A 15,337-nucleotide genomic window follows, 5' to 3' on the forward strand; every position below is an offset into this window, starting at 1 on the left:
TGGATTGTAACTTGTATTGTGCTCTTGTATATTTAAGGAAGTCTTGATAACCATATTGTAAATTGGTATTCCAAAATATTTCCAGAAGTAGCTGCATATTTCTGATGCCTCTATAAAAAAAGTAGTTGTTACCACTCAAGGAGTAATGCTTAAAGAATATGCATGAAGAGATAGGAGAGAGCTCTACCAAGTGTGTTTTTAAAATACCATCAGGTCTCTCCAGTGGAATCATTCTTGATTAGCCATTCTTAGCTAGAAGGGATTATTTCATCTATTATGGAAGAGAAAAGTATGAGCAAGACTTGAGATTGGTTCTTTTTAACCTCCTGTAGGAAAGCCCAAATTGTTCCAAGACAGTGCTGTTAGAGGTTCTCTGGAGGAATAGGAGATAGGAAATGCAGTAAAACTTCAAATTCTGGCTCAGTTTTTCAGAGCCTGAACAACCTTTTTCTCTCTGCTGTTTACATAGCCTCCGAGAAGATTTGCCCAGGCGGTGTGTCTGTACCAGCCAGGCACCACGGTGCTGATCAGTGAGGATGACTCCCCCAGCTCTCCTGGGCAGCAGTCTAATTTCCAGGTGCCATTCAGTATTGCTGCTGATACAGAGCATTCCGCCAACAGCGAAGGAAGCCACGAGACCGGTGACTCTGGAAGGTTTTCTCATGAGTCCAACGATGAGATACACCACTCCTCTGTGATAAGTGCCACCCCTCCCACTACCAGTCCTTTTGCAAGCAGTGACTTGGGTATGAATGTGATGAGCTCTGATAAAAGTAACTGCACAGAGTCTCCTCTGCTGTTTGCGGCTGACCAGACTCCTACCTCACCTCTTCAGATACACTCTGCGGTGCAAAACTGACATCCTTAGGGCCAGGCCAGACATTCGTGCAGTGTATGTCTGTTCGAAGGACAATGAACAGGGAGCCAAAGTTTTATCGTGGAAAGCCTGGCTAACCTAGCAGGTGATCCCAGGCTTCTGTTGAATGTTGGTTTTTTTTTGTTTCTGGGTTTTTTTGCTTGTTTTGATTTGCTTTTAAAACTCACTCATTGTGAATGTTCAATGGTCGACAAATGTGAAAGGACAGTGAAAATTCCTGACTAATGTTAAAAATGTGTCACTGGAGCAAAGGGAAGGCTGTCGGCCCTTTTGCTGACTATCTACCTCAGTTTGCCGAGAGGTGAACTCTGAATGATGACTGCTTTACCTCATGTGTGTTCTAGTTGGTCTCAGCTATGAAACTGATACTTCCTAGTAGTGTTGTTTTATTTTGGGTTTGGTTTTGTCTGTTGGGTTGTTTTCCCTTTCCCAGTTGTGTGTAGAATGTATGCGTGTGTGCACATGTGTGCGCTCAGTGATCAGGGAGTTGTATAGGTAGGCGAACAAGATTGTTTAGCTGAAGCTCTGTCTTTAAAAAGAAGGAAACCTCAGAGTATAAAACATAATGATTTAATGTGGTTGGCACAGAGGATGTTAAAAACGGGAAAACTGGAGCTGGTGTTTCCCCGTATACAGCCACAGGAAATCTTTTGTACCTCTTGATTTTTCATGACCCCAGTAAGCCTAGGACAGTGCCTTTTCCTCAGAAACTTGTGCCAGTGACTTCTGCCAGGATATATACTATATCCGTAGGGCTCTGGGACATTTTGGGTTCCCCACCATGACAACTGCTTCCCCTTTAATGACAGTTAATGCTAAAAAGCATGGCAAAATGAAGAAGTATTCAGCATTTCAAAACAGTTTGGCTCTGCATGAGAGTCATGGAATAGATAATAATGCTGAGTATTCCAGTATCACAGTACTTCTTAGCAATGGTGCCTTGCATTATATATTAGAAATTACTGATTTGCCTTATGCCTTTTTTAGAAGTCATAAGTTTGCTTTCGAGTACAGAAAGATGCCTTAACTTCTTAGATGTTTTAAGTAAACTGTGTCATGAATTTTATACTTCATTCTTACCCAGCTTCAAGTGCTGATAAGCACTGCTAGCATCGTGGTATGTCTCAGAGCTGTTTTTAGGATGCAGCCCTGCTCCTTGCCTTCACCTAGTGTGCTGTTAGCTCAGGGAGTGACTTTACCCACATGCTGATCTAAAACTCTGATCAGGCTACTATAAGAAACAAAAGGGCCAGAGCTTTAGTTGAAGAGTCTGTTGAAAGAGGCAAGTACTGCCTTGAACCCATGCAATTCCTGGTTTATACTACCTCCTTTAAAACTTATTCTAGTGTTTTTTGGGGTTTTTTGTTGTTGTTTTTTCCTGTACTCAGGGAAGAGTTTGTTACTTTTGAGCTGCCTCCCAGAAACGTGGAGCAAACTGACAGGGTATCACGTTTTGTTTTGTTTTTTAATAGGAAAGAGGGAGAGAGAGGGAGGAGGTTGGGACCATCCAATGTTATGACCTTGCCTGTATCTATATCCAGTATCCAGTTTCCTTCTCCACTCCTCCCCTTTCCCTGTTTTACTAAAAAAAAAAAAAAAAAAAAAAGGAAAAAAAAGAAAAAAAGAAAGAAGACCCCCAGGCGTATGTTTTTACTGAAAAAAAAATGTTTAAATTGTAACATTGTGAGAAGCAACCATAGGAACTCCTATAGGGCTCCATTTAAGTATTTTTTTTTAAACTCCCATTGACTTTACTGGGGCCAAGACATCACCCTCCAGGGAGGGCAGGCTGACTTCTGGTTTGTTCCTCATGTATCAAAAGGTGGTCACAAGTTCTCAATAAGCCCGGATGTTCTTGTCTGGCTTGTGCTGAGGAATCGGCTTCTGGTTACTGTAGTTCTGTACCTTGTAACTGCTAGCTCTCAATCAGACAGGACACATTCACCTTTTATAACACTGTTGATTCAAATGCTTTAAAAATAATCTTGAACCAAAGACTTTTCTGTAGGGAGAAGGAAGCCACATACTGTCCAAAAATTACTGAACTAGGCAAAAACAGTAGGTTTGAAGAGCTGAATACATTTTATTGTATAAGTAGTTACTAACAAAAACCAATAGGGCTTCTTGATTGTAGTTGATTGCATAGATGAGTTGTATGCTTATACAATTTTATCTACCTTGTTGTTACAAGAGCCTTTAAAGAAATCTATAATAATACCAGCAGGTATCTCCAAAGACTTCCAAGTGTAATTTTTTTCTCCAGCACGTAGTTGAACAACATTACAGTATTAAACAAATTATTTTTGAACAGTTTTTTATCTACTTGCTGAAGAAAAGGAAAACCCTTTCACCAAAGATTTATTTTTGGTCTCGTCAGACAGAATGTTTAGTGTACAGCAGAGTACTGTTTCTAGTTAGGTAAAGTGTGAATTAATCAGAACTAGATTAAGAATGTGTAACTGTAGCATGAAGTTTCACACTTCATCTTTCAGAGTAGCCTCTTTTGTTAGTTTCATTCAGAAAGAGCCGATATGCAGAGATGGTAACTGCTTCTCCAAAGACTTGTTTGCTGGAAGTACTGATAATCAGATATAATTTTATGACCATCATTACAGGTAAATACTATGAATCTGAAACTTTTTCTTCCAGACACCCACTCTAGTTTAACCCATGGATAATTTGAGAGAAATAGACTCCATATAAAATCTGTCAACCCAATATAGATGCTCTAACAGCTAAAGAGTTTAAAATATCCAGTGTATTACAGCTCAGTGCATCCAGAACTTAAGGTTTTATTAAAGTACTTTTTATCAGCAAATAAAGAAAACCAAAGATATTTAAGGTTACCTCAGCATATAGGCAAGCTTAGTTAGACATTAATTATTCTGTCTTTTTCTTTACTTTTATGTTAACCAAATATAGTAAGTTTCTCCAGAACCCAGTCTACATTCATGTGCTTCCATCGTCACAGTCGTGATTACTACAGAACAAAAACAGGCTCTTCTCAAAATTCATGACATCAGTAGTCTATCACAAGATTTTGCACGAGAAAATTTGTCTGATGATTGAAAACTCCACCAGTGTAAGGGATCTCCAAAAAACTGTGTAGAAATGGATACTTTCTCTCTCGAACTCAATAGCAGAATCAATCTGTCATGATTGTAACAGTGCAAAATTGGGCTCAAAGTTGAAATACTTTGTATCGTTGAAGCCAGCACCTGTAATTGTAGATACAACGTTCCAGCTACTCATTTTCTTAAGTTTATACCTGTGGCTATGGAAATCAGTTTCCCGTGTGTGAACTTTGTTCACTGCGTTTGCCTTGACAGAGCTGACAGAACGCAGCAGGCAGGATGGCTGCAGGTTTCCCTATTTTTGTCTTGGTAATGTCTGTAGAAACTGGGTCCTGGAGGAAAAAGCCAATATAATTTTTCAATTATGAATATTACTTAATGCATTCTGGAAGATGAACAGGAATGTGGAATTTAGTGTTACACTATGTGGACTGATTTTGTTTAAGTGTTGTAAGAACTAAGGAGCCATGGCTGGTGTAATGAGTGTATATGCAACCCTTGTGCTTTAAAAAGAAAGCAAAAATGTTACAGTTGATGTCACTTGAAAAGCATCAAAACTTACAGAGGAAATCTTGAAACTGGCCTGTTGTGCTAAAGTGTTTCCAAGGGAGGACTCTGCCCTGTAATTGCAACAGCAATGCCTATGCCTGTTCTGCAGGACCTTGGTCCAAACTGTGGCCTCAATCTGCCCACAATTACACTTGTGTACTTTCTTCATATTTAACAAACAAAAAAATATTCTTATCTTTCAGGAGTTACCCAGGAGAGCTGGGAATCTGTGTGCTGTGTAGAACAGGGCCTATCATTTGGTTGTTTTGTTTTTTTTTTGATAGCTCTATTTCTGTAAGAGAAACTTGAAAAGTCAACATATCATTTTTAATAATTCCCTATATTAGCTGTGCATTACTCTTTCTAAAGGAAGAAATTCTTACATGGTTAAAACTCCCACTGGCAAATGTGGTTTTGTAAGGTAACAAGATACCGTGCATCAGAGGTACATCGGAGGTCCATTGTAACTCTCCATGCATCCAGCCTTAGCCTGTAGTAAATACTGAGCATTTCAGGTCAGTTTACTTCTTTTTCATTGCAAACTAAGTCAACTTGAATGACTTACCACTTGCTGCCACCTGCACGTACACAAGCATAGTTACCATGGATTGCTATGTCTCAGTAACATGTTACTTAGAACACACTTGTCAGCCCTAAGACCAGAAGCTCTGGCTCATTTTATTCATTACAGAATGAAGTTCATGCAGGGGAAAGTCCCTCTCCGAACATGGAGAATGTTTGTAGGGCCCTCCGTGTTTAGCCAGAAATCTCATTCCCACCAGCTGGGAGCTGCACAGGTGTAACTGGTGCTGTTTCACAGAAATGAATTGGTTTCTCTGGTAAAATTGAAAGCAGAATTACACCTAGTAATTGCTGAAGAGGTCGTTTCTAGTTTGAACTATTGTTACACTTAATAGTTGCTGCAACTGCAGCTCTGCTAATAGCAAGCCATTTCTGAAGTGGAAGAATTTGCAGGAAAAATGGAGCACCTTTCTATAATAACGTAAGTTTAAAACGTATTATTTATATAAGTGTGTATTTTGGAAGATGTGTTTCAAAAACTGCTATTCTTCAATACAACTCCAAAACCAATTTGCTTTCTGTTAATAGAGGCCCAGGTGAAAAGAACACAAATTCAGTTTTGCTCAAAGTTTCTTTCTTTGTAATTCCTCTAGATTTACACTGAGAGTGGTGCTCATCAACTGCAAAGGGCTGTAAACACGTGCTGTGTTGGCCCCTCTGGCTCCACTGCGAGCTGTGCTCCTTCTGGAAGTTTTCAGCTTTTCATGGTTGCATATACCCACACGGCACCTGCCTGGTGTGTTCTCAGTAAGGACTGACTGTATATGAAAAACGGACATATACAAATGTTGCTTTTTGATTGTTTGGCTTTTGGGTTTTTGTAAAGTTTGAATGAACTGCCAGTGTAGGAGCCAGGTATGTATCTCACATTGTGGTGTTCTGGATCCTTTCACTCCGTGTGCCATTTTCTCCTAAGGGCAGCAGTGGCTGACTGGCTAATGGAGGATGGAGCTGAATTGTATTAATTCTATATTTGTCTCAGGGGATCAGCTCTGTGAATTCCATTGCATGAGGGAAGCTAATGTTTGCCCTGATTTGAATGTAACTTTTTAATGTCCTTTAAAAACTATTTTGTTTAATAATGTGGATTTCTTTTTCTAGCATTCTAGTAAATGTTACCTAGTGTGTTGGTTCATTTTTCCCCTCCAGGGTTGTTTATATACTACCCCAAGGTCATGCCAAAAAGTAATAGAAGTTTAAATGCCAAATGTTTATGAAACTGCTGTCTAAATACTGATTGATTGCACAGTTGAAATAAAAGTTTTCCTTAGTAAAAGTGCTACTTGTTAAATATTTTATTTCCAGTGTGTCTGACAAGTGGCTAAACCCAAGGGAGATGTAAGTGCAGCACCTCATTGGAGGCTGAGCACCTAGGGAGGTGCTGGCACTTCAAATCATAAAAAGAACATGCGTTATCATTGAAATTCATAGAACTTCCCAAAACATGTGTTCATGTGTCATTTATATACCTGGAATTACTTCCCACCTAAAAACTCTCTCTGTGTCCCATCACAGTCAAACACCCACGTAAGATCTCTGTGTTGGTTTGTATTGCTGGGTATGGAAGATGTGGTTCTCAGTGCAGTTGTTCTCAAGTCTGGCAAGCTGCAGTCCCGATTTTTTCCCAGCAGTTTCACATCTGCTAACTGTTGAACCGAGTATTCCAGTGCGTGACAAGACTATGAACGTGCCGTTGCTGTTGGTCAAAATGCAAACTGCTATTTTTACGCAGGACTACGTTCTAGACAAGAGTCAGTCAAGTTAAATCAGCGAGGAAATGATGTCCTACGGGGATTAAAAGGTTTCTGTTGCTAGCAGGTTGATTACTGATTGCCACTTGAAAGCAACTGAAAAATTGGCCAGGTGGTTTAGAGAGTTATGTACAGAGCTGGATTTAGAGTGGTGCCCATGCAAATCCTGCACTACTGAAAATGAAAGCACAGTAATTACTGCTGTTATTTACAGGGTCTCTAGGGAGAATAAAGAAAAAACAGCAATGGAATTTGAACTCTTGCAATACTTCGGTAGGTTTGACTTTGCTTTTTCATCTGTATTGTTCCCTAAAAGATTAGAACTCTTCGCTGGCACTGACTATGCTTAATGGGAAAGAAAAGGTATTTCACAGGTATTTCAAAGCTTTGAATCACAGTATTGGGAATTGAAGATTGGAAATAAATGTTCACTAACTTTCTTCTATGTCCAGGAAATGACTGTTCCCGAATACATTTATTTTTACTTCCTATTCTAACCCTCTCTGAGAGGCACGTGTCCTGTCATTTACAGGTGCCCCTCAGAGAGAAGGTGCGCTGTGAGCACGAGGAGACAGCCTTTCTGCCCTGGCAGCATCTCACACTGATGGGTCAGGCTGCCCAGGTTCTACACTAGAACCATCATGTCTGTTTTTCCTTTTGAATTCTTGGGAAGCAAAGGAAATCCAAAAAGCCTCATCATACTTCTTTGTGAATCACAGCTGCTCTTACCTGCAGAGTCTATATAGAACAGTTCTGTGTGGTTGGGTAGCTTATATGACATTTATTGCTGGGGGTATTAGAGCACCAGCTGTGGTAACTATTTATAAAACAAACTCTAATCCAAAATTCTTTCCTCCTTATGTTCAAATTTAGGAACACTGAAATATGGTTACTCAGAGGTCATTGAGAAAATAAGACCAATGCTGAAAAAATAATACAGTATTTTAACAGAGATACTGTAAAAAATGAATAAATCTTAACATGTTGTAAATGAATTAATTTTTAAAAGATAATAAAGAATTTTGAATAGCCAGGGTGCACTCGGTCTTGGACTGTCCAGTGGTAAGAAAGCTCTACCAATGGAGTCCATCAGAGATGCTGCTCTCTCTCTCGGCAAGAACAGGAACCAGCTGCAGTTCCTGACTATGTTGTTGCTGGTTGGTGTGGGTACATTTTACAGTCCAGTGTCCTCAATAGCAATAAATAAATACTGAAGTCTCATCTTCCAAGGAGTTATTATTGTAAAAGAAAGCTTCAAAACTGCCCTGGTTGGTGACCTGATGCTGTGCTACCTGCCTGCATTCTGACGCCAAGACACACCAATTGAAATGGCAGCATTGCTCTGTCTTTGTTTAGTTTATCAGTGACATCTTTCTACAGACCTTGCTTACCTGTTTTTTGGAGAAAAGGACCAATACCTTGGAACTGCACTACAGCAGGTGAGCAGCAGTTCTCTGTGGGTTAATTCCTCTCCCTGTCATCCTTTCACTCAGCAAGTAAAACTGGCATCTGTTAAGAAGGGAGTCTGTGCCTTAGTCTTGCTGCTAATAACGTGCAGAGCACCGCACTTCAAAGGAACTGACCCCAGGGTCTAAATGAAATACGTGCATCTTGAAAACCAGCCCAGTTCTCCACCAAATCTGGAGCTCTGGTGACAGCAGATTTGCGATCTCCTTTGCACATAAAGCCAGACTTTGCGTTTCATTACAAATGAAAACAGACATCTGCTCTTCTTTCCTTTATTCCTTATTTCATTTAATATTTACAAGTAAATCCAGTTGAAATTTGTGTTTGGGGGTGCATATGCATTTGTTATCAGTAGGATTAACCTATGCTATCTTATTTGTCATTGTCAGCTTGTCATGTTGTCATTGTGCAGCCCAGTGTGTGTCCCCTTTTTCATTCATGTGCAATCATGGTCTCAGGATTGGTGCTGGACTGCGGAGCATTTCCTCTGTCATTAAGAGAGAAGCTGTAGGTGCTAATGCTGTTGTTGTCCATGTTGCAGTGACCTGCTCTTTCTGTAATTAATGTATTAAGGCTTGGCTTCACCTCTTCTCCCCACACAGTGAAGAGGATGGATTTGAACCCTGCTCTCTGCAGGTAACTGCATGCTAGAGCCCCAGGTAAAAGCTCAGATTTGACAAAGAGATACCATATTGTTTCTACGTTAAAGTGGAGAGTAAGCTTTATTTAAAACTCATTTAAATCCTATTTACAGAGGAATGCCCCGTTAAGACATACAGAAAATGCAAGAAATTCAGAATGAATGATACACCATGCCTGGATGTCCCTGGTCCATAGGATCTCCCTTGGCTGGGAACAGAGGTCGGGGGCTGGCAGATGTTTGGATGCCAGCTGCTCTTTCAGAGACTTCTGCCCTTACTGTCAGGTGGGTGAAAACCACCAGCCAAGGTGGTTTTCCAGCAGTGCTGCAAATTGGTCCAAGTTCTTCAGGGTTACTCTGGATTGATGCTGAGTATCACTGGAAGTTGACGAGCACTCCAGGTGGGTCCAGGGAAAGCTGGGTACTATAATAATCCACAGGCTTAGGGATGAAAATGAATTTCTGTGGGTGACTGAAGATGTGTTTCCCATTATACTGCTCCACAGGAAGTTTTAAATCAGTGCCCAAAACACTGGATTCTGCTTTAGCTGGAAATAGACTTGGGACTCCCCAGAGGTCATGTTAATAGAATGGTTTTGAATTCCCTTTTATCTGCATGGCAATACACTAGGAAAAAAAAATGCCCAACTATTTTAATGAGTAAAGCAGCAGATTTGTGGCTAGGCTGCCAGGCGGTCGCACCACATGAAAGCAGGAAAAGTGTTGCTCACACTACAGCTCGCTACAGCCTTTGACAATTTGCATTTTAGTGTGCTGGTCTAGGACATGAACCCCTCTGGTCTGCTGAAAGCTATCACCAGGGGATGAGTGAAAGAGCTTAATATATGCTGCCTCCTCACTTTTTGCAGTTTACATTCATATTATCTTAAACCAAGTCCACTGCACTACCTTGCTCTTAGCTTTCCCTACATTAGGTCATGCAATTGCATTTGGCAGTAACATAGTTTATAGCACAGACTGTAAAATAAAATAAAAAAAAAAATCATTGAAAATGATATCATTCATGTTAGCAACCGTCATGCTTTGGAATAGATCCTGAATATTTAAAAGTCAGTAACAGCTTGCTCATTCTCTACCAAATAAAACAATCTGGCTTGGCTTTACACAAAACCCACAGTCAAGGCAGAATGAATCCCTTGAGATCAAGATTGCCGACTTCAAAGGATAAGTTAACTCCAAGCTTGAGTTCTAAGTATTTCAATTAAAATTCTTTTGCAAAATCAAAAGCAAGACAACCTCTGGTTCATAATAGGAGAGAATTCTGATGCTGGCTTTTACAACACTTCACAGAAAAATGACTACATTGAAGAGGAAGGCACCCTCTTATTTTTTTACAGACAGCATTTCTAGCTTTGTGATCTACATATGGTAAGATAAAATCAGTGAAGATCAGCATGTCAGAAGCCACTGTAGCACAGCCCTGAATCACAGTCAATACCAAAGAGTCCACTTCTGCCATTGTAGAGGCTCTGAGCTTTGCATGAGCCTGGATTACCTCTAAGATTAGCTTTTGAGCGCAGGCTAGAAAAGGGACAAGCACCCAGCAGAGAACGCTGGCTTGCACCATACCCTGTGATTTGGAAGTGTCAGCCTGAGTGACGAGGTTGCCATTTGTTGTTGGGTTGACTGGAAACAGCTTTTAATAGGAGCACTCCACAAGCTGGTTTCGCATTCGACTAGGTTTTAAGAGTTTGTGATGATGTTTCTGTTCTGCAGCTCACATGGGCCAAAACTTGTAGCCCAGCCCTGCAGTTGCAGATAACGAAATGACAGGATTCCTGTAGGAACAGATGTAGAGCACCCTAAAATATCTGCCTGTAGATTTCTGATTTTGAATCATAGCCACCAGCCATAATGCATGTCAAGCAATTTAATCTAGTTTGGGGTTTGCAGACAGATAGTGTGTATGTTTAAAAAAATTAGTTCCACATTCTTTTCTTGAAATCCTGGATTTCATGTGAATTTTAGCCTGGGGATTAGGGAAGCTGCTCTCACATGCAGTGGGTGAGTGCAGCATCGATGTAACTAGGTCAGAGGGTACTTAGGCGTATTTACTTACCTGTTCATGTGTTCTCTACTTTTGTTGCACAACAAACAAAAGAGGTCACTAAATTTGATTTAAAGGATGGCAGAATTCCAGGATTTCACAGTGGCATTTTTTAATGGTATTTTCTAACAACGGTGTGTTTGTGATTGCTTTTCTGTCATTTCAGTTTTTTTCTTCTGCTTTAGTTGCATTTTCCTTTCATAGTCTACAAACCTCCAAATTCAGAATCTAGTTGTTTCCATGAAGATTCCCTCTAGTGCAAACAGACGGATACACATGGGTCAGGAAGCTCTGTGCCTGTCCAGGGCTCTTTCTGAGGCACAGGGCTGACATGAGAGAATACCTACACAGCTTTGCAAGAGGCTCTGCTACCTCTCAATTCAGCATTACCACTGCTTTAGTTTTATGGCAAAGATTTCACTCTGGCAATTCCGTAATGTGGATCTCAGACAGATCTTTGCCTAAATTTAATTACTTACAAACACACTGATGCATGGGACAGACCGGGACAAAGGTTCCCCAGGTTTTTACAGCAGCTTTGTAACTTTGGCTCTCAGCAGAGTCATCGACAGAGTCTGGGTCTCACAGCACATTCATAACCCATTATTGCAAAGATCAGCATGGCCTTTGCAGGAAACTAGAAAGGGTTCTTGGAGAACTGAGTAACTGCAGGAATTAGATGCTTGCTTCTCTTTTCATCAAACCATGATAAACAGGAAAATATTAAGGATTCCATATGATAATCCAGACAGGGCAAGAAAATGCATTTCTTTCGTTTCCCCACTGAGTGTCCCCATTTCACTATTCATTGCTCAACAGGCAACCACTTTGAGAGATGGTAGCCCATTCTGCAGAGGAGCTCACAAAGGTTTGTAAAAACATGTATTTGTCCCTTTTTAAAATCTATTATATTAATAATATTAATACTGCAAACTGAAAGTTCCCTTTTATTTACCATGAGGGCAAAGGGGAAAGAAATTTTGTTTCTTAGTGACTTGAGGATCAAATTACAGATTTTTAATGCATATATATAAACACACACTGATTTCTTGTCAAAACTCTTGTACTTTGGTATGTAAATAAATAAACCAGTAACACTCGAGTTCCTAGATATCAGTGTCTGTCTTCATACATTAAATGTTCAGGTACTATACTTACTAGTTTCACGTATTTGCCATACAATTCTGTATTTTTAAAATGGTTCCCAGATTTTAGCTTTGTAAGTAATTTATGTTGTTGGAAAGAGTATGTGAGAGCATCAAAGTTGTGGGGCTTTCTTCCTGAAATACCTGAGCCTGGCTGTATTTTATCTGTGAGTTGGACAGGTAAGAGTGCACTCAAACAAAGACATCAGTCTCGGCAAGTTTCAGACCCATGAGTTTTTCTTCCAGTATAGATACGACACTGGAGTGCCTTGTATACATTTCTGAGACATTTTTTGATCACTTCTCTAATAACTTGTCTTACAAAGCTTAGAAAAATGTGTTTCATCAGCCAATGATTTGCTATGTGATTATACAAAGGCATGATCATTCTCAGGCTTTTTACTTGCTTTCAAGATGATCATATATCATACAAAAAAAAAAAACTAATGCAGTGGACTACAGAGAAAAACCTGATTTCTTTTAGGAACTAACACATAAAGCAATCTGTTCTGTGTTTTTCCCCTACATTTTTGTATTCACTTCAGATTAAAGTTGAAACAGAAACAGACAATTAATTAGTTTTCATTTTGTACCTTATATTATGTGGATGAATGGTTAATGCAGAAGTTTAGACAGTCTTAATGTTTGTTGATTAAACACAGAGACAAAACGGAGGTGGGCTGCTGGGACCTGGTTTACATCACCATAACAGATGCAGCATTCACCAGTAGGCGAGCAATTTGCACTAAAATAGCCTCAATGACTTGAGCTCAAACTGTTTCAGTTACAGTTACGATCTCTGAGACTGGCAGAGAGATGCTCTACATCTCCCTACATCCAGACCCAGAAGGGACCTGGTAACACATTTTTGCAGTGTTTCCAACTGCACAAACAGCTAGACTAAAAAGGCATAAAAAGCACATCTCTGTGCTTTATGCAATTTATAAACACATTTAGGTTTACTACCCTCAAAAAGGGAGATGCGGAGGAGGAGAACAAATGAGTCTGGAGGAAGAGGTGTAACTAGTGTAGCAAAACCAGATTTTTAGTGTTGTCTCAGGCCTTGATAAATAGTCCTATTTTTCGCAGTCACATTGTGAAACATGTACAGGTCTGTAGAACTAGCACTTTGTTTAACATGAAAAGGGGCCCTTTAGAACAATGAGTTACTGACTTTATATTTTCCCCTCACAGCAGGTGGGGGAATCAAATCTACTGATGCTGGAAGGCTGTTAGGAGCTAAGGCTATCACCATACAAATTTCCCCAATGTGTCCCTTTTCTCCAGCTCAATGCTTTCAGTCCAGGTTGCAAAGAGGCTACTGGTAGCTTGGCTTCTGCGTCCATGTGCCAGGAAGCCTACCTGCACAGGTGCTGCTGTGCATGTGCTATCCCTTGGCACTGCCATGCAGGCCCAACATAGTGTGCTCCTGCGGGAGCCGGATGGACGCCAGCCCCGTGTCCATTGCACAGGGGTCCACTTCTGTTTTGCTGTATAAGAAATCTTCTGTGATGAGTTGATAAATTGCAGTAACTTGACAGGTGAAAGCTGTGTGTGCTTTATGTTGGAACATATATAGCTTACATGAGAGGGAAACGTTTCTATTTCCTCCAGTACTGGAAGCAGCAGTTAGACAGCTCAGTCAGCTTCCAGGTTTTTTCCTTCTGGTGTCATGCTTTCTTTTTTCTTTCCTAATTTTATTGCTCTGGTAGGAAATACTGGCCCCCATAAAATCAAACAGGACAGATCTTTCACTTCTTCTTTTTTAAATTCCTTAAACATCAGAAATTTTCTCTGAGGTGTTTAATTTTTTCCATTAGTACATTTGCATCTGTTCCTATGTTGCCAAAGCAGGCTGCTGTGCTACTCTGTGCTCCTGAGATATGCAGCAGTTAGATGTGAAAAGATGCGGTAAAAACCCTTTAAATGTTAATGCTCTGTCATGGATCCACGTCTCACTGACATTTCTCTCCTGACAGCGGAATGCAGCGTGGAATGTTCAGACCTATGATGATTAGGAAAAGAACTTCCTTTACCTACTGGTTGGTTGTACAGAAAAGCTCTTTCAGTCACCTCCTGAATTCAGGAGGAAAGGAACCTATGAAGTTCCCCAAACCACCTCTTCTATACTTAGTAACATTTTTAGGTGCTATGTCACATGTGATTGAAGTTACTGCTATCTCACCAAAGCACCTTTCAATCAGTCGGGGTGAGTTATAAAGTAGTACTTGTTCACAACTGAGTACAGGGAGCAAGAGCTTTCTCTGTGGTTGGTTACTGGTGAAAAGAAGACAACCATTTCAGAATGACAGAATCGCTGCACTTTGAAGGCGGGTCCCACATCCCAAAGCAAGATTAACACTGAACTTGGGCCAGGCTAATCTGGGTTTTGCCCTGCTGGGACTTGAAAATCTCCCTGGATGGAGATCCTACAATTTCTTCAGTTTATTGTCCCAGTGCTTGCTTAGCCTCAAAACAACTTTTTTTGCCCCCTTGTAGCCAGTTGGAAGCTCCTTTCAAATAATACCCATAGAGTCTCATTTTCCTGTTACACACTTCAGTAAAGAGCCTGTCTCTCTTGTTGGTAACCTCCACTTCAGTGCTGGAGGGTTACTGCTAGGTACCCCTAACTTTCTTAATTAATGCCAGCTTCTGAGAGGAAGAAATGTTGGAATGATTTTAAGGACAACCAGTGAGCAGCGAGGCCATCAGGAGGTGAATGGTGTGTGATAATGAGAACTTTCATATACTTTTGGGGAATATTTGAGATGCTGGCGTAAGCACCTGAGCAAGTGAACTGACTCCCTTCAGATGCTGTGTCAGCCATTTCCAGTGTACGTTTAGAAGTGTAAAGTCAGTCCAACAGGATTCTCGCAGGCCACTCACTAAAGGCCAGAGTGCACTTTAGAGCTGAATTTGGATGAACAGCAAAACAGAGCTAACTTTTTTGCAACTGGAGCACTGGGTTAAATCTGAATTCCCTGCTCCCATCTCCGATGCAGACATTCACCCCTAGGAACCTTTATTGACTCGGTGACATCAATCTGCGCATCCGTAATTACAGTCTACATGCTATTACAAGGCTCATGCAGTCCTGGGAGAATCATCTAGGCCTACAGCGAGCTCCACCGCAGAAAATGCAAATCTCTTCACAGATAAGACACATCTTCCTCCAAACAGAGAC

General features: G+C 40.5%; 1 protein-coding gene across 1 annotated transcript in view; it reads left to right on the top strand.

Moving 5' to 3' along the window:
* PRTG (protogenin) overlaps window positions 1-2,499 on the top strand; it is a 79,229-nt gene extending 76,730 nt beyond the window's left edge. Inside the window, exon 20 of the mRNA XM_062627872.1 lies at window positions 470-2,499. Coding sequence (XP_062483856.1) covers window positions 470-859 — 390 coding nt within the window. The 3' untranslated portion in view covers window positions 860-2,499. The remainder of the gene's footprint in view (window positions 1-469) is intronic.
* Window positions 2,500-15,337: the final 12,838 nt, after the last annotated feature.

The sequence above is a fragment of the Pezoporus occidentalis genome, unplaced genomic scaffold, assembly GCF_034315485.1.
Source record: "Pezoporus occidentalis ecotype Australia unplaced genomic scaffold, CSIRO_AGI_Poc_V1 ctg11, whole genome shotgun sequence".
NCBI lineage: Eukaryota > Metazoa > Chordata > Aves > Psittaciformes > Psittacidae > Pezoporus > Pezoporus occidentalis.